This window comes from Nicotiana tomentosiformis, chromosome 1 (assembly GCF_000390325.3).
Source record: "Nicotiana tomentosiformis chromosome 1, ASM39032v3, whole genome shotgun sequence".
NCBI classification, from domain to species: domain Eukaryota; kingdom Viridiplantae; phylum Streptophyta; class Magnoliopsida; order Solanales; family Solanaceae; genus Nicotiana; species Nicotiana tomentosiformis.
The window spans coordinates 4,136,418-4,161,841 of record NC_090812.1 but is presented as its reverse complement, the minus strand read 5'-3'; the positions used below and the strand labels follow the sequence as shown (position 1 = coordinate 4,161,841).

The 25,424-nt window shown below is 38.2% G+C and overlaps 1 protein-coding gene across 2 annotated transcripts; it reads right to left on the bottom strand.

The window, feature by feature from the left end:
* Positions 1-710: 710 nt before the first annotated feature.
* On the bottom strand, positions 711-25,276 carry LOC104111408 (2-methoxy-6-polyprenyl-1,4-benzoquinol methylase, mitochondrial). 2 transcript variants are annotated; one of them, XM_009621097.4, is made up of 9 exons: positions 25,210-25,276; positions 24,992-25,096; positions 23,858-23,984; positions 23,714-23,775; positions 22,399-22,557; positions 22,117-22,261; positions 6,916-6,987; positions 1,992-2,100; positions 711-1,258 (listed from the first exon to the last, which is right to left on the bottom strand). In XM_009621097.4, the coding sequence occupies exons 2-9, from the start codon at positions 25,092-25,094 to the stop codon at positions 1,157-1,159; spliced, it is 879 nt and encodes a 292-aa protein (XP_009619392.1). In that variant the 5' UTR covers positions 25,095-25,096; positions 25,210-25,276; the 3' UTR covers positions 711-1,156. The 2 variants fall into 2 exon arrangements, with proteins under 2 accessions (XP_009619392.1, XP_009619391.1); XM_009621096.4 differs by lacking the exon at positions 25,210-25,276 and having other exon boundaries at positions 24,992-25,209.
* Between the last annotated feature and the right edge of the window lie 148 nt (positions 25,277-25,424).

Genomic DNA, 25,424 nt, shown 5'->3' with positions numbered 1-25,424 from the left:
TCATGACCTCCTGGTCCCATAACAACTTTACCAATTACGATGTATAGAATATTTGAATAAATTATATTATTTGTGTCGTTTCATAATTTCATGCACCAAGCCACCAACAATATAAAAAATAAAATTGTAAAATTATAAAGAAAAAATAAGATACAAGGTAGAATTATTATAAAAAAATATAAGGTAAATGATAAAATAGAATTATTTAATACTCCCTCCGGTCCACAATAAGCGACCAATTTGACTTTCTATTTTGGTCCAAAATAAGTGTCAATTTATATAATCTAAGAAAAAATTCAATTTTTTTTTCCAAAATTACCTTTATGTACGTATCCCTAAAAAGTCTTTTACTCCTCACATTAACTATGCTACAACATTTAATTAAGGATAGTTTAGTCACACTAACTATTTTTGTCTAGAATTTTGTATTTTCTTAATGGGTGTGCCCAAGGCAAATTAGTCACTTATTGTGGACCGGAGGGAGTAATAAGGAAGGGGAGGGGGAAAAAAAAAAATAAGATAACGATGCAACTACACCAAATCATTCCTTACATAAAGTGACATTTTTCGTCGTTACGTAACGACGAATTTAACGATACAATATAATAAAATTTAAGTAATAATCAAAACAAATATTGTATCTAAAGCAACGATACTATACTATACAATACAATAGGTAAGAACCATCCAAACAAGCTGTAAGTATATAGTTTACGAGGAAGCAATTCCATAGCATATTCTCCAATCTTCATTGTGAATTAAACTACAAATTGTGTTGATGTTTAAGTAACCAAGCAACAACACCATGCATTGTTGACTTTAATAGCCAACTTATTCAAACTGAGCTTCAGATCTACTTGATGAAGCTAGTTTCAAGCAGAAGAAAATTACTCCTATGAAGTCACAAACTTTTAAATTACGTAATATTGTTGTAAGCTACTATATTCTTTGAAACAGTTCACCAGAAAGGCCATGCTGCTCCCAAAAGCATATCCATTCCCAGAAACATATTAGAATACACTGAATTCCGTCTTCGTCCATTTGCATCTATTTGGCTAAGGACCTATCAAACCCTGAATCTTAAACTATTTTTTCGTGAGATCTTCCGGGTACCATGAAGGCCAAAACCAGTCCCACGTTAAATTTGAGAATGACTCTAAAACTTGAACCCTGAATGAATTGCCACAACTCCACCAACAAGGTTCTCGTATTCTACCTTTTGAAATCCAGCTTCCGCAATCATTTTGGCAAACACCTCCTGCATACAATTAAAAGCAAAAGGTAGTGAAAAAGCTGAAGCACTTGCACAGATTGTAGGTGAATCTCTGGTAATGTTCCTAAATTTGCTCTCACAGGAGTGGATGAATTCGGTTACAATGTGTAAATGTAGTTAGAGTTTTGCATTGGTTTTTAGCTATTGGATTGGGTTTGAGGAAGGACAAGGAAAGGAGAAAACGGAGGGGTAAGGTTATGAGCAAAACGTTTCATTTACTTTCTGTGTCCAAAAGAGGACAGAATTTAAGGAAAAATAAATCATCTTTAATGAAATTTTGGTAATGCCCAAGGAGGCCTCAAACTTGTGTTCTGATTCCAATTTTTGGAGCTCACTTCATTTTTGTCTGAGGCACTTCTTAGGCATTACCAAAATTAAAGATGGTCTATTTTCCTTTCTTTCTGTCCACTTTATTTTTCCACCTGCAATTTGATAGGTGGAAGTGCTGAACACGCCTTTTCACTTCATAGCCAAGCATCTTTTAAGAAAAATAACTTTTTAAGGAAAGGCATCCATCAATGATCACAAGAATTACAGTTTCACTGTACTGGGACGATAAAGTACACTAACAAGCACAAGATACGCATCTCAAACCGGCGAGAGATATGGCAATATCCCCAGGTAGTGGCCAGGCATAGCCGGGATTCACCAGGGTGCAATTACAGTCAACAGATTATCTGATGTTGCAACAAATGAAAGAAACTTCCACACGTAATACCTGTGGAGGGAATCGGCGGATGCTCTCAACCAAGTACTGGTAAGACTCTCGGTCACCTGTCACTAGCTCACCAACTGCTGGGATGACTGAGAATGAGTAGGCATCATACCTGAAGAAAATAAAGAGCATGCAAATTTGAAACCTGAAGAAAAAACTCGTACAGATGCTATCATACATAACGAACTCACAATCTCATATTTCAATTCACCAAGCCCAAGGAATGAAGGAAAACCAGCATACTACGGAAGTAAGCTTGCATGGTGTGAGAAGGCACGGGAGAAAATATGTTATTGATATTAGATGATAAATACAATACAAGAGGTCCCTATTTATAGCTATACACTACAAGGAGATATTACTCCTCTTCCAATGTGGGACAAGACTACACTATACATATCTGTAAACTAACACTCCCCCTCAAGCCGGTGCATACACATCATATGTACCGAGCTTGTTACACATATAGCTAATACGAGAACCAGTAAGAGACTTAGTGAAAATATCTGCTAGTTGATCATTCGACTTTACAAACTTTGTAACAATATCTCCTGAAAGTATTTTTTCTCTGACAAAATGATAGTCGATCTCAATGTGTTTAGTCCTCTCATGGAACACCAGATTTGACGCAATATGAAGAGCAGCTTGGTTATCACACACTAGTTCCATCTTGCTGATTTCTCCGAACTTTAACTCCTTGAGCAACTGTTTGACCCAAACTAACTCACACGTCACCATAGCCATGGCCCGATATTCGGCTTCGGCGCTAGATCGAGCAACTACATTCTGTTTCTTGCTCTTCCACGAGACCAAGTTACCTCCTACTAGAACACAATATCCAGACGTAGAACGTCTATCAAAAGGTGATCCTGCCCAATCAGCATCTGTGTACCCAACAATCTGCTCGTGGCCTCGATTCTCGAATAATAATCCTTTGCCTGGAGTTGACTTTATATACCGAAGAATGCGAACAACTGCATCCCAGTGACTATCACAAGGAGAATCCATAAACTGACTTACAACACTTACCGGAAAAAAGATGTCAGGTCTAGACACTGTGAGGTAATTCAATTTGCAAACCAACCTCCTATATCTCGTAGGGTCTCTAAGAGGCTCCCCCTGTCCAGGCAGAAGCTTAGCATTCGGATCCATAGGCTAGTCAATAGGTCTGCAACCCATCATTCCAGTCTCCTCAAGAATGTCTAAGGCATACTTCCGCTGTGAAATAACAATACCTGAGCTAGACTGATCGGCCTCAATACCAAGAAAATACTTCAATCTGCCCAGATCCTTAGTCTGGAAGTGCTGAAAGAGATGTTGCTTCAGATTAGTAATACCATCCTGATTATTGCCAGTAATAACAATATCATCAACATAAACCACTAGATAAATACACAGATTAGGAGCAGAATGCCGATAAAACACAGAGTGATCAACCTCACTATGATTCATGCCGAACTCCTGAATAATTGTGCTGAACTTACCAAACCAAGCTCGAGAGACTGTTTCAAACCATATAGTGACCTGCGCAATCTGCACACAGCCACACACAACCATTAAACTCCCCCCGAGCAACGAAACCAGGTGGTTGCTCCATATAAACTTCTTCCTCAAGATCACCGTGGAGAAAAGCATTCTTAATGTCTAACTGATAAAGAGGCCAATGACGTACAACAGCCATGGACAAAAAGAGACGAACATATGCTACTTTAGCCACGGGAGAAAAAGTATCACTATAATCAAGCCCAAAAATCTGAGTATATCCTTTTGCAACAAGACGAGCCTTAAGCCGATCAACCTGACCATCCGGGCCGACTTTGACTGCATAAACCCAACGACAACCAACAGTAGACTTATCTGCAGGAAGAGGAACAAGCTCCCAAGTGCCACTCGCATGTAAAGCAGACATCTCGTCAATCATAGCATGTCGCCATCCTGGATAAGATAGTGCCTCACCTGTAGACTTAGGGATAGAAACAGTGGACAAAGAAGATATAAAAGCATAATGAGGTGACGACAGGCGATGATAACTTAAACCGACATAGTGGGGATTAGGATTAAGTGTGGATCGTACACCTTTGCGGAGTGCAATTGGTTGACTAAGAGGAGACAAGTCCGCAGTAGGTGCAGAATCTGATGCGGGGCGTTTATCACCTGGGCCTGATGCTGGATGTGGACGACGATGATAAGTCAAGAGTGGTGGAGCTGCATAAGGTTGAACTGGATTATGTGGAGGAACTGGAGCTATAGGTGGTGGAGCTACAACTGGAGCTGTAGTTGGTGGAACTGGAGTGACTGAATCTCCAAAAGATGAAACTGGTAGTACCTCAGAAATATCTAAGTGATGACTTGAACGTGTGAAGTATGATTGGGTTTCAAAGAAGGTAATATCAGCGGACATAAGGTACCGCTGGAGGTCAGGAGAGTAGCATCGATACCCCTTTTGTGTTCTAGAGAAACCCAGAAATACGCACTTAAGAGCACGCGAAGCTAACTTATCTGTTCCTGGAGTAAGGTTATGGACAAAACAAGTGCTTCCAAAGATACGGGGTTGAAGAGAGAACAAAGGTAAGTGGGGAAACATGACAGAGAATGGAACTTAGTTCTGGATAGCTGAAGATGGCATACGATTAATAAGATAGCAAGATATAAGAACTGCATCCCCCCCAAAAAACGCAACGGAATTGTATGAGTAGGGTACGAGCAGTTTCAATAAGATGTCTATTCTTTCTTTCAGCTACCCCATTTTGTTGAGATGTGTACGGACAAGATATTTGATGAATAATCCCATGAGATTTCATAAACTGCTGAAATGGGGAAGACAAATACTCTCGGGCATTATCACTACGAAATGTGCGAATAGAAACCCCAAATTTATTTTGAATTTCAACGTGGAAGGTCTGGAAAATAGAAAACAGCTCAAATCGATTTTTTATCAAAAATATCCGAAGTGCACCTAGAATAATCATCAATGAAACTGACAAAGTAGCAGAATCCCAAGGTGGAATTGACCCGACTAGGACCCCAAAGATCTGAATGGACTAAAGTAAAAGGTGACTCTGCTCGATTATCAAGACGCCGAGGGAAATAGGAGCGAGTATACTTACCGAGCTGACATGACTCACACTCTAGAGCTGACAAGTGAGATAAACCAGATACCATTTTCTGAAGTTTTGACAAACTGGGATGTCCCAACCGTTTATGTAATAAATCTGGTGAATCAGTAACAGGAAAAGTTGTAGAAGGAAGACAAGACGTGTGATTTAGCAAGGATAAGGTAATAAAGTCCGTTTGATTCACGCCAGGTACCAATGATCCGCCCCATATTGCGTTCCTGTATAAAAACATGGTCATCAAGAAATAAAACAGCGCATTTAAGTGATTTGGCTAAGCGACTAACAACTATAAGATTAAAAGGACTATTGGGAACATAAAGGACTGAATCTAAAGGTAAGGAAGTAAGTGGGCTTGCTTGACTTATTGTTGTTGCCATGGTTTGAGACCCATTGGCCATTATGACTTTTGGAAGAGATTGAGAATACGAAATAGTAGTGAAAAGAGATTTGTTATCAGGAATATGATCTGATGCGCCTGAATCAATGACCCAAGACTCAGAGGATGAAGATTGGGAGAAACAAGTCACGCTATTACCTGTTTGAACAATAGAAGCCATCTCTGAAGATGTCTGCTTACATGCTTTGTATTGAAGGAACTCAATATAATCTGCTAAAGAAACCATCCGACTATTCACGCCGGAATCTACTGTAGCTGACGGAAAAACTTAAAGTGGTCGGAATGAAACAAAACCAGTGAGGGTAGGATCGGAATTACCAGGCGATCCTACTGTTCAACTGAAACTTTTTCAAAATCTGGCCGGAACAATGCTTACCGCCGGCGCGTGGGTCCGATCTCGCCGGAAAATTTGTTTTTTTTCTTTTCTAGGCGCGTGAGGGCGCGTGGACGTGTGTTTTCCGGTGGGGTTGACTGGGGTTTGGTCGCCGGAGCCTGAGGAGTCTTGTAGTGGTGTTGGTTTTCGCACAACACCAACAGAAAGTGATTTGCTTACGCACAGCCTTCTAAGTCGCCGGAAAATTGCACGGCGAAGAAGTCTTTCTTCCCGGAAGTCGCTGGAATGATGCACAGCGACGGGTTTCTCACTAATGCTCTGATACCATGTGAGAAGGCACGGGAGAAAATATGTTATTGATATTAGATGATAAATACAATACAAGAGGTCCCTATTTATTGCTATCACTACAAGGAGATATTGCTCATCTTCCAATGTGGGACAAGACTACACTATACATATCTGTAAACTAACACATGGTACAAAAAATGTTCATTGCCAATGCACAACCTGATTTTTCATCAAATGACAGAGATAAGAACTGTTGCTAATCACATTGTCTAAGTAATGATCTAATGAGCAAGGATTAGATATTTCGACTTCAAAATGAAATATCACAAGCAGCGATAATGAAGGCTTCAGTTTCAGTTGAGCAAGAGAATTTTATTGATTGTCTAAGTTCCAACAGGAGGTTCCACGCTGCTGAGGTTCTTGTACATGAAGCAGCCATTAAAAAGCAATTCAGAGTATATATCTATATAAACTTCAAAATAGGCCTGAGGGAAAACATTTTATTTTCTTTCCCTAATTCCCCCGTACTTTGTTTATATTTGGCGAACAATTTCGCAAACAAAAAATCCCACTAAGTTCTCTTGGACGACACCATTAAAAGTGATAATCTTTGGAGCACAGCCACTACTTATCCAAACAAAGAATGCGAAAAGGGGATAAAAGCTGAAATTTAACTGAGTAGGTTAAAAATACTCATATACCTCTTATTGATGTGCTATACAATTGCATGGTGATAATAAATAACTGAAGAAATATATGCCATCCAAGCTATGACAAGAAAAAACTTACAAGTCCTTATAAACTGGGATATCGACGTGGCTTAGTTCAAGGCAAAGAAACCTTCCTCCCCTTTTAAGCACCCTGACAAATAAGTCAAAACCATCAAGTTTAACAGATTAGCCACCTGATGGGTTCTTGAGACATGAAAAAAAAGGTATTTTGATCGCAGCAACCAACCATATAAACCAAGCACTCAAATGGGTTAACATTTCAAATCCTATGCATCAGTACTCATATCAACAACGACTACCACATGACAAGAGGGGGTTGCTCAGATGGTCAGCACCCCCCACCTACAACCCCAGGGTCGTGGATTCGGGTCACCAAAAGAGCAATAGCTCCAACAAAGGGGGACCAAAGTGAAATAAAAAAAACGACTACTATATAGCAACATTACAAATTACTGTACCTATCAAGGTCCTGTGAGCTCCAACGCAAAAGGGGAAAAATTTCTAGACTTGAAATATGAACTTTATTAAAGCCCCTATATTAACTGCTAAGTTAAGGGAAACATACTGTCTCCACCTTTTTATACCACCATGAACTGATATAAGCTGGAGGAGACAACATTTAGCATATCTTTTAACCTGATCTGACTCTTTCAGAATTTGGTTTATTCCAGTTCTTTTCAAGGCACGGCTATTTATAAGTGTTAGACACAATATACCCCGGTTATCCCATGTGGAACAATTTAAGAATTTAAGATGTGTTAGGCACAATACACCATGATATTTGTCCAATTAGAGAGAAAGTAAACATCACCAGAAAATGTTGATGGAAAGACGCCGAAAAATCTCCAGCCACTGGAATCTCACCGTAAAAGTTATTCCAGAACGATGGATGGAAAGGGTGCACTGCTGTGGGAGCAGTCACCAATAAGAATGGTGCCACTAGAATAATTACATGAAAGAAATACAGTGCCACTGGAGTGTCGCTAGAAAGAGCCGAGGGGCTGCTAGCAAAGAGGCGACGCGCCATTAGATAGGTCATCAGAAAGAACAACGCTACTGGAACGATCTCCAAAAAGAAGCACCATGACACCAGAGCAGTTTCCAGAAAGATGCATGGACCATCAAAGCGGTTGCCACAGTGCCGCCAAAACGGGTCACCACAAAGAGGCACAACGCCTTTGTAGCGATTGTCAGAAGAGACACGGTACCACAAGAATGGTTGAAGGAAAGAGATGCTTGCCACCCAAGCGGTCATTGGAAAGAAAGAAAGCAGACGAAACTTTGGTTGCACAAGAAGCATAAGGCCGTATGCCGGAAGGTGAAAGTTGCATAAGCCTACCAAAATGGTAGATGTTCTCGTAACATGTAAGAAAAATAAGAGAAGCAAAGAAGATGCATTGATGAACTTGTGAGCCAAGGTGGGGAGTTTCATTTTCCCCATCGACCTATTTTCATTTTCCCTTTGCTTTGCATCTTTCTTTTGGATTTCATGGTGTTCCTATTTATCCTATGATTGTTGTTGTGATACTAATATTGTCTCCCTTTTTGTCCTTTTGTCTTGTTGTTTTTTGAGCCGAGGGTCTTTCGGAAACAGCCTCTCTACTACTTCGGGGTATGGGTAAGGTCTGCGTACACACTACCCTCCCCAAACCCCATTAGTGGGATTTTACTGGGTTGTTGTTGTTGTTGTAATTAAAAAAAAATCTATATTTCCATTCTATTTCCATATTTATAGAAGAACGTATATAAAAATCTTTAGTGAAATTAGTGAAAGTTAAGAACTCATTGAAACTAATTGATTCTATTTTTACCTTTTTGTTTTGTCTAACTTTCTAACTCTTTATTTTCTCTGAATTATTACATAAATCCCCATGTATATCTTGCCCTTAACCCAATAAAGAAAATTGCTTAAATGAAATTTTGTATGACTGGTTGTCAATTTTGAGCGATGCAAAATAGGTTCTTTTCTTTCTATTTTGTCTTCAACGCCATTAGATAGGTCATTAGAAAGAACAACGCACGATCTCCAAAAAGAAGCACCATGACACCAGAGCAGTTTCCAGAAAGAGGCATGGACCATCAAAGCGGTTGCCACAGTGCCGCCAAAACGGGTCACCGCAAAGAGGCACAACGCCTTTGTAGCGATTGTCAAAAGAGATACGGTACCACAAGAATGGTTGAAGAGATGCTTGCCACCCAAGCGGTCATTGGAAAGAAAGAAAGCAGACAAAACTTTGGTTGCACTAGCAGCATAAGGTCGTATGCCGGAAGGTGAAAGTTGCATAAGCCTACCTGTAGCAACCCCTTTGGGAGGGTGCTACTTACAAAACAAATCTAACTTACAATCATAAGAAGATATTAATATAAAAAGACATTCATAATAATTTAGTAGCGGAAATAGGCCCGTGCAATAAAAGTTTCAAGGTGCAATATTTATGTTTTTGAAAATACACTTCGTAAAAGAAATACAATGTCAAAATATCAAGATAAAGTGATACAACCCTTCTTGAATAATCAACATGTGAAAGCAACTTCCTAACAAAATTATACTTTTCGTTCAACATTACTGCATGTTCATATTGTACATAAATTTCAAACTAGCAAGTAAAAAAAATAATTAAACTAGTCTTCTCCTTTGTATATTTTTATAAAACAAAGTGTAAATTCAGCATATTACAAGACTTGAGTTATTAACACAACCTAAAACAGCAAAACAAGTTACCAAATTCAAGTTACGAGATTTTGGTCTTAAGATCCAACAAGCCTCCAAAATAACATACATGAGTGTGACATATAGATCATGTACAAGTCCCAAAACTATATAAAACCTAGGTGCATATACAAATGTGATCTCCATAAGTGCTCCCAAAAAGACTACTTCATAAGGCCGTCTTCAAATCTCGTCCCGTACATTACCTACGATAGAAAACAACTATCGCTAAGCATAAAGCTTAGTGGCGTATAAACTTTGGGCTTCGAGCCATTAAATTCTCCAATTCCCCTTTTCAGTCATAGGTAGCTCAATTTAAACATAATTTAAAACAAATGAACAAATATATCAAAATTATCGAATATCGAACCTTGAAGTGTTTCCATATATCAATAACAATGTTCAAGATTCAAGAGTCGAGAAAGCGTATACTATCAATCCAAGAGAGTTTGCCAAATATCCATTTTTCGCCCAATATTTATGTCATGCCATCACACTAAGCATAATCAGATATCAAGGTGGACCGAAGCCCCAATCAAAACCCAATAGTCAAGAGAATCAAGAACCATATTAAAAATGGCTTCCTAATTAGTACTTAACACGGACAAGTTCCATAATTTAAGACGAACTACAAATCCAAAGTTAAGATGGAAAAAGATCGGAATCAAGAGGCATGCCAAGATGAGTGACAAAGTCACTTCCATAAGGACAAAGTCCCAACAAGAATGCAAAATGATCAAGCAAATCCGTAAGAGTGGGCGATTTAGCGAATATCTTACAATACTTGATATAACACGAATACAACGATATAAATTGAAGACAAGAAAAATAAAATATCAGGTTATTTCAAAATATTCCAACAAGTAAAAAGAGTACAAAGTTTATACACAAACCTTGGTGTTTTACCACAAAACAGTTCAACCACAACTTGAGGACGTTCGAATCGTCTACGCCATAGATAAACAAAATCCGTTCACTTCCTCAAACACTTCCCCTTAGATTTTACAAGGGTATATACACCTTAAATACATAATCAAATATCTATATAAGTTCAGTGATATAACATGTCAAACTAAACATGATATTGGTGCAAATTACCCAAAAAACTTTAAACAGAAATTCTGGACAGTATCATTGTCTTGTGTTGTGACTCAGTTTTGAAGATGAAAATGGACAAATTAGACTGTATGGTCTTCATTACAGTTGTAGATATATGTCTTACCATTTCAGAAAATCTTGAATCACTCCCATATCTGTTTTGTACAAAAGATTATGCTAAAATTACTAACAGTAGTACATGGAGGGTTTGTAAAACAGAAAATCTGGGCAACACCTGCCCTGTATTTTATGATCCCTTTTCGGGTAAATACAAGCAAAACTAGGTTTTGGTGCCTGAATAAGAGTTATAGAGCTATAAAATATCTTTTCAGCAAAGCTTGGATCACTTAAAACGGAGCTCTATACAAGAAGATATGAAGAAAACACTAATAGTTGTCTAGTGTAAAAACGGGTTTAGTAACTTACCACAAAAGAGAGGAGCAACTTGAGCTTCATCAAGAACTAGTTTGGCTGGTTGGTTTAGTGAAATTTTCTGATGGTTATCATGTAGTGTTTCATGTGATAAGAAGGAGAGAGGGTAGGGGTTTTCTTTGGTATGAAGGAATGAAATATGAGAGGAGGTCCTTAAGGATATCTCACATTGGATAAGGATGAACAAAAGGTGGTTGCCCAAACAATAGGTCAAATCAGGATTGACCTCAATAGATTCAATAGGAAGGACATGAGATGGATCTGAGCGGTATCTTCTAAGCATAGAAACATGGAAGACGTTGTGGATCTTGTCTAACTCTGGTGGAAGAGCTAGTTTATAAGCAACCGGGCCAACTCTCTCAAGCACTTCATAAGGTCCAATGAATCGAGGACTAAGTTTATCTTTTTGGCCAAATCTCATATACTTCTTCCATGGAGAAACCTTTAAGAATACCTTATCACCCGCTTGATACTCAACATCACGCCTCTTAAGATCAGCATAAGACTTTTATCTATCTGAAGCAATTTTTAAGCGATCCCTGATGATTTTTACCTTATCTTCAGTTTGTTGCGCAATCTCAGGACCCACCAATTTTCTTTCACCAACCCCGTTCCAACAAAGAGGCGTTCTACATTTTCTCCCATATAAAGCTTCATAAGGAGGCATGCCTATACTTGATTGGTAGCTATTATTGTAAGCAAATTTTATCAGGGCTAAGTGTTGTCCCAACTACCCTCAAAGGCTCAAACTCAATAATGCAGGCTCGAAGCATATCCTCCAAGATTTGTATTACCCTCTCAGACTGGCCATCTGTTTGTGGATGGAAAGCAGTACTAAAATTCAACATGGAACCCAAAACTTCTTGCAAGTTAGACCAAAATCTAGATGTAAACATTGGATCTCTGTCAGATATAATAGAAACACGAACCCCATGCAGCCTCACAATCTCATTAACATATAATTCTGCCAAACGTTCCAGTGAGTAGTCCATTCTGATTGCCAAGAAATGAGCACTCTTAGTTAGTCTATCTACAATGACCCAAATCGCGTCATGATCCCTTTGAGTGCGTGGAAATCCAGAAACAAAGTCCATCGTTATCCTTTCTCATTTCCACTCAGGTATTGACAAGGGTTGCAGTAGACCAGCTAGGACTTGATGTTCAGCTTTTATTTGTTGACAAACCAAGCATTTAGAAATGAACTCTGCAATGTCTTTCTTCATACCACTCCACCAGTAGTGCTCCTTGATGGTCCGGTACATTTTAGTACCTCCAGGATGCATTGCATATGGTGAACTATGTGCTTCAATCAAGATCTCCTTCCTCAATTTATCATCTTTAGGAACACATAACCTATTTTGATAAGAAAGGACACCATCCTCCCTCAATTTAAAATCAAGCTTTTCTCCCTTTTGAACTTCTTTGATCAGTTTCACAAGCTTCTCATCCAATTTTTATGCATCTTTTATCTGTTCAAGTAGAGCTGGCTTGACTTGCAAACTAGCAATAATAGAACCATCAGCTTTAAATGCAAGACAAGCATTCATGGCTCTCAATTCAAGAAGCAAAGGCAAAGGACTTAGAGATAAAACGGCAAAGGATTTGCGACTTAGAGCATCAGCAACAACATTGGCTTTACCCGGATAATAGTCAATTGTGCAGTCATAATCTTTGATATGCTCAAGCCATCTACGTTGTCTCAAATTCAACTCTTTTTGTGTACTCAAGTACTTCAAACTCTTATGATCCGTGAATATATGACACTTTTCTCCATACAAGTAATGTCTCGAAATTTTCAAAGCAAACACTATGGCAGCAAACTCAAGGTTGTAAGTAGGATAATTCAAGTCATGTGGTTTCAATTTTCGAGAGGTAAACGCAACCACTTTCCCTTCTTGCATCAAAACACAACCCAAACCATGATGAGAAGCATCACTATTATATCACATACTCTTTCCCTTCAGTTGGTAGAGTAAGTATAAGAGCTTGTGTCAACAAGGATTTGAGCTTTTCAAAGCTCTCTTGACATTTGGCCCGGTTGCTTATAAACTAGCTCTTTCGCCAGAGTTAGACAAGAACCACAACGTCTTTCGTGTTTCTATGCTTAGAAGATACCGCTCAGATTCATCTCATGTTCTTCCTATTGAATTTATTGAGGTCAATCCTGATTTGACATATGGAGAAGACCCAATCCAAATCTTAGCGCGTGAGATAAAAGAGCTTAGAAATAAGAAAATCCCCTTAGTGAAAGTTTTTTGGAAAAGCATTCTGGCAAAGAAGCTACATGGGAGCGAGAACAGCATATGCGAGTTCAATAACCACACTTGTTTCGGGACGAAATTTATTTAAGGGGAAGAGAGTTGCAACACCCCAAAGTTTTAACTAATATTTGCATTCTCGATTGAGCATCTTTATAATGAAGATAGATTTTACGTAGTACTTCCTAAACGTGAATTTGACAATATATAAAAAAATACTTACTTTAAGAGTTTAAGTTGTGTTAATATTGACAAAGAAGTTTCATGGTGTTGTTATGTGTAACACTTAATATTATTTTGATGAATTGCTATTAAATACATTAGATATTTAAGGTTTTGGGCTGTCACCCTTTTTGTATTTATCCAAAGAAGAAAAGTTGGGCAGCCACCTTTTGTTCATCCTCATCTATCCTTAAGAACCTCCTCTCATATTTCATTCTTTCATGCCAAAGAAAACCCCTACCCTCTCCCCTTCTTATCACCTAAAATACTTCATGATAACCGTCAGAAATTTTCACTAAACCAACCAGCAAAACTCGTTCTTGGTGAAGCTCAAGTTGCTCCTCTCTTTTGTGGTAAGTTACTAAACTCGTTTTTACACTAGACAACTATTAGTGTTTTCTTCGTATCTTCTTGTATAGGAATCTATTTTAAGTGATTCAAGCTTTTCTGAAAAGATATTTCATAGATCTATATCTCTTATTCAGGCATCAAAACCTGGTTTGTCTTTTATTTACCCGAAAATGGGTGATGAAGTACAGGGCAGGTGCTGCCCAGATTTTCTGTTTTACAAACTCTTCTCGTTCTACTGTTAGTAATTTTAGCATAACTTTTTGTACAAAACCGATATGGGGGTGATTCAAGATTTTCTAAAATGGTAAGACATACATCTACAACTGTAACGAAGACCACACAGTCTAGTTTGTCCATTTTCATCTTCAAAACTGAGTCACAACTCAAGACAGTGATACTGTCCAGAATTTCTGTTTAAAATTTTTAGGTAATTTGCATCAATATCATGTTTAGTTTGACATGTTAAATCACAGGACTTATATAGATATTTGATTATTTATTTAAGGTATATATACCTTTGTAAAATCTAAGGGGAAGTGTTTGAGGAAGTAGACGAATTTGGTTTGTCAATGGCGTAGACGATTCGAACGTGCTCAAGTTGTGGTTGAACTATTTTGTGGTAAAACACTAAGGTTTGTGTATAAACTTTGTACTCTTTTTACTTGCTGGAATATTTTGAAATAACCTGATATTTTATTTTTCTTGTCTTCAATTTTTATTGTTGTTGTGAGAAAGCACGGGAGAAAATATATTATTGATATTAGATACTCAATACAATACAAGAGGTCATTATTTATAGCTATACTCTACAAGGACATATTACTTCTATTCCAATGTCGGACAAGACTACATTATGTACATATCTGTAAACTAACACTCCGGGGGTAGCCGATGCATACAAATCATATGTACCAAGCTTGTTACATATATAACCAATACGATGACCAGTGATGGACTTGGTGAAAATATCTGCAAGCTGATCATTCGATCTCACAAACTTTGTAGCAATCTCTCCTGAAAGTATCTTTTCTCTGACGAAAAGACAATCAATCTCAATGTGTTTAGTTCTCTCATGGAACACCGGATTTGATGCAATATGAAGGGCAGCTTGATTATCGCACAATGTGTTTAGTTCTCTCATGGAACACCGGATTTAATGCAATATGAAGGGCAACTTGATTATCGCACACAAGTTCCATCCGACTAATTTTACCACATTTCAACTCCTTGAGCAATTATTTGGTCCAGACTAGCTCACATGTTGCCATAGCCACTGCTCGATATTCTGTTTCTGCACTAGACCGAGCAACTAAATTCGGTTTCTTGCTCTTCCAAGACACCAAATTTCCTCCTACTAAAACACAATATCCAGACGTAGAACGTCTATCAGAAGGTGATCCTGCCCAATCAGCATATGAGCATCCAACGATCTGCTCATGACCTCAATCCTCAAACAGTAACCCTTTGCCTGGAGCCGATTTTATATACCGAATAATGCGGACAACTGCATCCCAATGACTATCAAAGGGAGAATTCATAAACTGACTTACAACACTCACAGGATAAGAAATGTCTGGTCTAGTCACTGTGAGATAATTTAATTTACCAACCAGCCGCCTATACCTTGCAGGATCGCTAAGCGGCTCCCCCTGTTTTGGCAGAAGTTTAGAATTCGGATCCATCGGAGTGTCAACAGGTCTGCAACCTATCATCCATGTCTCCTCAAGAATGTCTAAAGCATATTTTCTTTGAGAAATAACAATACCTGAGCTAGACTGAGCAACCTCAATACCTAGAAAGTACTTCAATCTGCCTAGATCCTTAGTTTGGAAGTGCTGGAAGAGATGCTGCTTCATATTGGTAATACCATCCTGATCATTATCAGTAATAACAATATCATCAACATAGACTACCAGATAAATACAGAGACTTGAAGCAGAGTGCCGATAAAACACAGAGTGATCAGTTTCACTACGAGTCATGCCAAACTCTTGGATAACAGTGCTGAACTTACCAAACCAGGCTCGAGGAGACTGCTTTAGACCATAAAGTGACCGACGCAAGTGACATACAAGGTCACGAGACTCCCCCTGAGCAACAAAACTAGGTGGTTGCTCCATATAAACCCCATCCTCAAGATTACCGTGAAGAAAGACATTCTTAATGTCCATCTGATAAAGAGGCCAATGACGAACCGCAGCCATGGATAGAAAAAGGCGGACTGATGCGACTTTAGCCACGGGAGAGAAGGTATCACTGCAATTGAGCCCAAATATCTGAGTATATTCTTTGGCAACAAGACGGGCCATAAGTCGATCAACCTGGCCATCGAGACCAACTTTGACTGCATAAACCCAACGACAACCAATAGTAGAATTACCCGAAGGAAGAGGAACAAGCTCCCAAGTACCACTTGTATGTAAAGCAGACATCTCGTCACTCATAGCATGTCGCCATCCTGGATGAGACAACGCTTCACCTGTAGACTTAGGGATGGAAACTGAGGACAAAGAAGATATAAAAGCATAATGGGGAGATGACACAGGATGATAACTTAAACCGACATAATGGGGATTAGGATTAAGTGTGGTCCGTATACCTTTCCGAAGTGCAATCGGTGTACTAGGAAGAGACAAGTCCGCAGTAGGAGTAGGGTCAGGTGCAGGACGAGAACAAGTTGGGCCTGATGTAGGGCGCGGACTACGATGATAAGTCAAGAGTGGTGTTCCTATGGCTGGGGATCTAGGAGGAACAACACTAGACTCTTCAACGGTTGGTATGGGTGAAACTTCTGTGGTTGAAGGTGGAGGAGGAGCTATAGTAAACTCATCAAAGGTCGGTATAGGTAAGACCTCAGATATATCATGGTGGTCAACAGAGGTAAAGAAAGGTTTAGACTCAAAAAATGTGACATCAGCTAATATAAGGTACCTACGAAGATCAGGGGAATAACAACGATATCCCTTCTGAACACGAGAATAACTAAGGAAGACACACTTGAGAGCACGAGGAGCTAACTTATCTTTCCCAGGGGCTACATTATGAACAAAACATGTGCTCCCAAAAACACGAGGTGGAAGAGAGTATAAGGGTGACGGGGGAAACAATACTGAATGTGGAATCTGATCCTTGATGGGAGATGAAGGCATCCGATTAATCAAATAACAAGCTGTGAGAACTGTATCGCCCCAAAAACGCAACGGAACACGAGATTCAATTAGAAGTGTGCGAGTAGTCTCAATAAGATGCCTATTCTTTCCCTCTGCAACCCCATTTTGCCGAGGGGTATAAGGACAAAATGTCTGATAAATAATTCATCGAGAAATCATAAACTGCTGAAACTGAGAAGATAAATATTCTAAGGCATTATCACTGCGAAAAATGCGAATAGAAACACCAAATTGGTTTTTGATTTCAGCACAGAAACTCTGGAATATAGAAAATAACTCAAAACGATCTTTCATTAAGAAAAGCCAAGTACATCTTGAATAATCATCAATAAAACTAACAAAATAACGAAATCCCAAGGTTGAACTGATTCTACTAGAACCCCATATATCAGAATGAACTAAGGAGAAAACAAACTCAGCATGACTCTCAACACTACACGGAAAGGAGGCTCGGGTATGTTTCCCGAGCTGACACGACTCACAATCTAATGTAGACAAACTAGATAAACTAGGCACCATCTTCTGAAGTTTGGATAAACTCGGATGTCCTAAACGTCTGTGGATTAGGTCTGGAGGATCTGTAACTAGACATGTTGTGGAAGGACTGAGTGAGTTAAGGTAGTAAAGGCCTTTTGATTCGCGTCATGTACAAATTGTCTGTCCCGTACTGCGGTCTTGCATAATAAAAGAATCGTCAATAAAATATATACCACAATGGAGGGCACGAGTCAAACGACTAACAGATGCAAGACTAAAAGGACAGCCAGGGACACAAAGAACGGAATCTAGGGTGATAGAAGACAAGGGATTAGCTTGTCCAACTCCTTTTGTCTTAGTTTGACATCCATTGGCTAAAGTAACAGTGGGAAGAGACTGTGAATATACAATATTCGACAAAAGTGATATATTACCAGAGATGTGATCAGAAACGCCTGAGTCCATGACCCATGGTCCAAGAGTACTAGACTGGGAAACACAAGCAAAAGAATTACCAGCAACAGAAGTATCAGTCTGAGCAACCGAGGCTACTTGTGGAGATGTCTGCTTACTTGCTCGATACTGAAGGAACTCATTATATTCTTCTTTAGATGAAGAAAATCTCTGGTTACCTGTAGTCTCGGTCTGAGCAATGTAAGCATTTTTGGGTGGACGACCATGTAAGGAATAGCACATTTCACGAGTGTGTCCAAATTTGTGACAATAAGAACACTTGCGTCTAGACCCAAAAACATCAAATCCCAAAGACATCGTTGCAAATTATTACCAAATAAGAGAAAGAATCAACTTTAATCCACTGAAACAGAGTAAGGAAACACTGAAACAGAATAAGGGATTATTGTAGTCGTCGGAATCTTACTGTAGCTGCTGTAAAAAACTCAAAGTGGTTGGAATGAAACGAAAACAATAAGGGTAGGATCGGAATTACCAGGCGATCCGATTGTTCAACTGGAACTTTTTCAAAATCTGGCCGAAACAGGGCTCACGCGCCGGCGCTTTGGTCAGATCTTGCCGGAAAATTTCTTCCTTTTCCGGCGCGTGAGGGAGCGTGGACGTGTGTTTTCCGGTGGGGTTGACTGGAGTTTGGTCGCCGGAGCCTGAGGAGTCTTGTGGTGGTGTTGGTTTTTGCACAGCACCAACAGAAAGTGATTTGCTTACGGACAACCTTTTAAGTCGCCGAAAAATTGCACGGCGAAGAGGTCTTTCTTCCGGGAAGTCGCTGGAATGATGCACAGTGACAGGTTTCTCACTAATGCTCTGATACCATGTGAGAAAGCATATTATTGATATTAGATACTCAATACAATACTAAAGGTCCTTATATATAGCTATACTCTATAAGGACATATTACTCGTATTCCAATGTGGGACAAGACTACATTATGTATATATCTGTAAACTAACACTTCAATTTATATCATTGTATTTGTGTTATATCAAGTATTGTAAGATATTCGCTAAATCGCCCACTCGTACGGATTTGCTTGACCATTTTGCATTCTTGTTGAGACTTTGTCCTTCTTGTGGAAGTGACTTTGTCACTCATCTTGGCATGCCTCTTGATTCGGATATTTAGCCATCTTGACTTTGGATTTGTAGTTCGTCTTAAATTATGAAACTTGTACGTGTTAAGTACGAACTAGGAAGCCATTTTTAATATGGTTCTTGATTCTCTTGACTATTGGGTTTTGACCCTACTTGATTTGGGGCTTTGGTCCACCTTGATATCTGATTATGCTTAGTGTGATGGCATGACGTACATATTGGGCGAAAAATGGATATTTGGCAAACTCTCTTGGATTGATAGTATGCGCTTTCTAGACTCTTGAATCTTGAACATTGTTATTGATATTTGGAAACACTTCAAGGTTTGATATTCGATAATTTTGATACATTTGTTCACTTGTTTTAAATTATGTTTAAATTGAGCTACTTATGACTGAAAAGGGGAATTGGAGAATTTAATGGCTCCAAGCACAAACGTTATACGCCACTAAGCTTTATGCTTAGCGATAGTTGTTTTCTATCGTAGGTAATGTATGGGAAGAGATTTGAAGACGGCCTTATGAAGTAGTCTTTTTTGGGAGCACTTATGGAGATCACATTTGCATATGCACCTAGATTTTGTATAGTTTTGGGACTTGTACATGATCTATATGTCACACTCATGTATGTTATTTTGGAGGCTTGTTGGATCTTAAGATCAAAATCTCGTAACTTGAATTTGGTAACTTGTTTTGTTGTTTTAGGGTGTGCTAATAACTCAAGTCTTGTAATATGCTGAATTTACACTTCGTCTTGTAAAAATGTACAAAGGAGAAGGACTAGTTTTATTTTTTTTACTCGCTAGTTTGAAATTTATGTACAATATGAACAGGCAGTGATGTTGAACGAAAAGTATAATTTCGTTAGGAAGTTGCTTAACGTGTTGATTATTCAAGAAGGGTTATATCACCTTATGTTGATATTTTGACATGGTATACAAAAATATTGCACTTTGAACCTTTATCGCATGGGCCTATTTCAGCTACTTAATTATTTTGAATGTCTTTTGGGATTAATATCTTCTTAATGTTGTAAGTAGTAAATTAGATTTGTTTCGTAAGTAGCACCCTCCCAAAGGGGGTTGCTACACTACCAAAATGGTAGAAGTTCTGATAACATGTAAGAAAAATAAGAGAAGCAAAGAAGATGCATTTAACAACTTGTGAGCCAAGGTGGGGAGTTTCATTTTCCTCGACTTACTTTCAGAATTCAATTTTAAAAAATTCTATATTTCCATTCTATTTCCATATTTATAGGAGAACGTATATAAAAACCTTTAGTGAAATTAGTGAAAGTTAAGAATTCATTGAAACTAATTGATTTTATTTTGAAACCTTTTTGTTTTGTCTAACTTTCTAACTCTTTATTTTCTCTGAATTATTATATAGATCCCCATGTATATCTTGCCCTTAACCCAATAGAGAAAATTGCTTGATGAAATTTTGTATGACTGGTTGTCAATTTTGAGCGATGCAAAATAGGTTCTTTTCTTTCTATTTTGTCTTCTACGCCATTAGATAGGTCATCAGAAAGAACAACGCTACTGGAACGATCTCCAAAAAGAAGCACCATGACGCCAGAGCAGTTTCCAGAAAGATGCATGGATCATCAAAGCAATTGCCACAGTGCCGCCAAAACGGGTCACCGCAAAGAGGCACAACGCCTTTGTAGTTATTGTCAGAGGAGACACGGTACCAAAAGAATGGTTGAAGGAAAGAGATGCTTGCCACCCTAGCAGTCATTGGAAAGAAAGAAAGCAGACGAAACTTTGGTTGCACAAGCAGCATAAGGCCGTATGTCGGAAGGTGAAAGTTGCATAAGCCTACCAAAATGGTAGAAGTTCCGATAACATGTAAGAAAAATAAGAGAAGCAAAGAAGATACATTGATGAACTTGTGACATGAATACAAGAACAACTCTTTGTATGTGCTAGATGCAATACACCTGTGATATTTGTCTAAGGTGGGCATTTAATAACTTTAACTCATTTAATACTCTGATATCTTTAATCTTCAAATAGAACTTTAGCTTTTCGAACAAAAGAAGCTGACGGAAATCTCCTCCGGCATCATGAATTAGTAAGATAAAGGGACATAAATCTTAGTGAAAATCCAAATCAATCTAGACGCATAATGATATCACCAATTGGAGATCGCAATGTGACTAATAAAAGTTGAAAGAGTTGTTAGATCCATTTTTTCGATAAAGTAATAGTTTTATTACTACTACTTGACATGGGGAAAGAAATCTGGTGTACAAGTGACAAAAAAATGGACAATCTAGACACAAATATGAGTCCCTGCAAATCACACCCAATCATCTATGCTAACCGGAACCTCATGGGTGCTCAACAATTAACCCAAAAAAAGGTTCCATTAATTTGTATAGAAGATTTCTTCACCCCTTCAAAAGCCCTCATTTCTTTCCTTCCATATTGTCAAAGCGGGAGTTACTGGTACTATGTTAGATCATTTGGAAGTAGCTAGCATCTTTCACTAGCACATAATAAAATACGATCACTCAACCAGTGAACTATGCTACAACCTTAACAAGATTAGCATCGACTCTATGAATCCTAAATGACATTCCGTTCTATACACCTTTTTTATGAAAGAGAATTTTGTCTGAACCCTTAGGACCAACCGCAACCTTCGAAACTCGGGGATAATAGGCCCGCCCCTCTATCCTTCTCCACTTAAATACCAGGCTTAGTTCGCATGGCTCAAGGCTCGAACCATAGACCTAAGTCACAAGTCCCTCAACCTTTGCCACTTGAACTAATCCCGGGGGCCAGCCCGTTCTATACACTTTTAAGAAGAAAGAAGAAAAGAAGATAATCCAGATAAACATTCTAAACTCATAATGATAAATATCAAAAACTCATGAACACTCATTTGATCCTATAAATCAACCAAGTTATCCCCATCTAAATCCTTTCAACCACATACAAGAAATAAATATCTCAATGAAATTACCTATATGCTTCTGCAAGAACTTTCTCTATGTGTGTAACATTCCGGATACCAAAAGCAATCGTGTAACCATCCATTGAGTTGTCTTCGAAGCTCAAGGCTTCTGCATCTCCCTCCACCCAAACGAGAGACTTCTCCCGTCCAAAACCTGCATATGTTAGAAAAAATGATAAAAATGAGGTCTAACAATAGAATTCACTTAAACTTTCTCTACTAGAAACCCCAAACTGACATCCAACTATCCATGGAGTGCAAATAAGATAAAGCAAAAATAAAGGCTTTTACCTCTCTCTTCAGCCCTATTCTTACCAACTCCCAACATGTTTGCATTGATGTCACATACATAAATTCTAGTATCTTCAATCAGGTCATCATCAAGAGCATTTTGCATAGCTCTACGTTTGACATTTTTTATATTTTCAAGGATCCTGAAAGCAACATCCCCTGTAAAATTAGGAAAGTTTTTCACTCAAGTGGATAGGCAGAAATACATACATAATTTATCACTACACGAAGAGAACATACTAAAGGAAAAACAGGCAACAAAATTTATACATTGTGTCCAAGACAATAGGGATAAAACCATACGGAAGAATGAACCATAAAATGCTAAATCCCATCACCTAAACATCCAAGCTAAAACCAACCCAAATAATTGAGCATGCCAGTGGGTATTTACATAATTCACTGCTAATGCAAATGAATGTAATTCAGCCAATCACAAGTTCAGTCATCAATAACGAAGTTCCATATACATGGATCGTTTGGCTTTGATTGCTTATTAAGACTTATCTCTCCCTACCCTTAAACACCCCCCCCCCCCGAAGAATATTAGAGACAACATAAATGTAAAACAACAACGACAACAACAACTAAGCCTCAATCCCAATTAAGTTGGGGTTAGCTATATGAATTCTCATAGACCATATTACTTAGTATAAATTCATCTCATGCCAGTATTATACAGAATAATAATAATAATAATAATAATAATAATAATAATAATAATAATAAAAGTTCTTTATATTTCTACTAACATATAAATCTCCGAAAGGCTAAACAACTCCTAGAAAAGCATAAGACGTAAAGTAAAAGTCCTAACATAACTAAAACATATTCTCAACTAATAGGTCTCGCTTATATAGATCTTTTTCCTTCACTATGCCCTATCTTTCGCTAAGTCTACATGGATCTCGAGAGACAGATGGAAAAAGATTTTTAAAAAATACATAAAAGAAACACTTATAGAAGTATTGGACCAAGTACTTAATTCAGGTTGAAATAACGGAAAAAATGGCCAGACAGCTCCAGGGTTCAAACTTTATAATTCTGTTCTTTACTTCCATAAAGACAAGAAATTCTAGCTAGATAGGTAGCTGAAGAAGGTGCAGATAAAATGCAGGTCTTTTTGCAATGCTCCTCCATTTGAAATTAAAATAGAAAATTTTCAAAGACAAACTTTTTTACTTCTACCCTCTCCTGATCCGCTAAAAGCATTTTTGTTCACTAGTCTCACTAATCAATGGTGCTTTCATTCTTTTTAATCCAAGCTTTACATAATCACATAGCACAGATCAATGTTCAACACCAAAAGCATCACCTGTTCCACCAGCCACATCAAGATGCTTCATTCCCGGAAATGGATTCAACTTCGAAACCAATCTGGCAAGAAACAAAGATATAATCAGGAAATGTTTCCATTTCAAATCGGATACTTTTCCTGTCTTCGGGGTGGGGAGCTAACCTGTCCTTCCACAAACGATGCAGTCCACAACTCATTAGATCATTCATGAGATCATAGTTTGAAGCAACACTGGTAAAGACATTCCCAACCATCTTGCTCTTTTCTTCTTCTGGTACTTCCTTAAAACCTGGAACGCAAACCTTGAGATTCCTAACTATACCATAAACACAAATATAAATCTCAAACAAAGTAATGCCGACATGGGATTGTTTCAACCAACCAATGGAAAGATTGGGAAATTTGTTTATGCAACATAACCCCATTAGCTGATAACCCTTTCACCTTTAGTAGGGACACAGGGAGGAGAGCAGCCCACCTCCCGCACAGTCATCAATCACTCTGTTTAGCAACATCTCCTTAAGGGGCAGCAGTAAGGAGGTTAACCTTCTTCCATTCCTATTTCTTTTAATTTCATCTTGTATTTCTGCCTTGTGTCTTGAAAAGTTTGACGATCTATTCGCTAATAATGGTTTAAAAATTCCAAATTTTGGTCATCCAACTTCCTAATGCAAGAATAATCTAAATATTTAGCGTTTACATGTGCTTCCCAATAGTGAAAATGTAAGTGATTTACCAAAGATATTAGTCATCAACTTCAAGAAATGGCTAACTCAAATAGCAGAAAGCTGCAAAAACTCATCTTCCCACCCAAAAGGTTGAAAAAGAAAAATCAAAGAAAAGAGAAAGCTTTGTCTATGCTCAAAAACAATACATTCAAAAAAGTTCTCTTCTTCTAAGTTCAAGAATCATTACGGCTAAAAAGTCGCCTTCTCAATAAAAACCCACCAAAACTAAATCATATGGGTCTTCATTCCATAGTTAGATGAAAGCATAAGCAAGTTGCGCAGTAACATTCATTTGAAAATAAGAATAATCCTTATAATGCACCCACATACAACCACAAAAATTATAGAAGATGTAATTATGCATACACAAAATTCAACAGTAAATAAACAATACAACAACAACTACTATGACTCAGTTCCAAACAAGTTGGGTTGGGTGATATGAATCATCATTCCTTACATTTAGCTCAACCCAAATCATCATCATTAACAGTAAATAAACAATAGTATATGAAAATTGAACAAGAAAATTGAATTCTTTATGCAAGAGAATAAGGATAAAACTGACCAAAACTGGTGGCGTGGGAGTGCAATGTGGAGGCGGGGCAATACATTGAGGACGAGTTCTTTCTCCTCAAACTACGGGCAACTGATCGTACCAACGTCGCCATCACTGATTTTTAAAAAAAGAAGTAAAAAGCCTAAAAACCGACACCTTTTTTAATAGAAAAAATGAAGAATCAATGAAGCCAGAAAAGCAGGAAGAAAGTTAGAGAATTTTGGTACCGCCTAAACAGAGAATATTGAGGGAAACTTGTTGCCGCTCCACAGACTAATGGGTCGGGTATAAAGCAGGTTTGGGTTCTCTATTCTTCACGAAAATTAAGAGAAAATGACATTAATAGTCCCTTATGTTTGGGGTAAGTTCAAAGTAATACCTTAAATATCTTTTGAACAGTTTTGATCCTTTAAATTTGAGAAAATTGAGCACTCTTGGTCTA

Excerpts from the sequence above, each read along its gene's own strand:
- LOC104111408 (XM_009621097.4), bottom strand. The coding sequence starts at position 25,094 with ATGGCGACGTTGGTACGATCAGTTGCCCGTAGTTTGAGGAGAAAGAAC. Across the intron at positions 23,776-23,857 it reads CATCGTTTGTGGAAGGACAG|ATTGGTTTCGAAGTTGAATC; the intron begins GTTAGCTCCCCA and ends GTTTCTTGCCAG. Across the intron at positions 1,259-1,991 it reads TCCGCCGATTCCCTCCACAG|GAGGTGTTTGCCAAAATGAT; the intron begins GTATTACGTGTG and ends AATTGTATGCAG.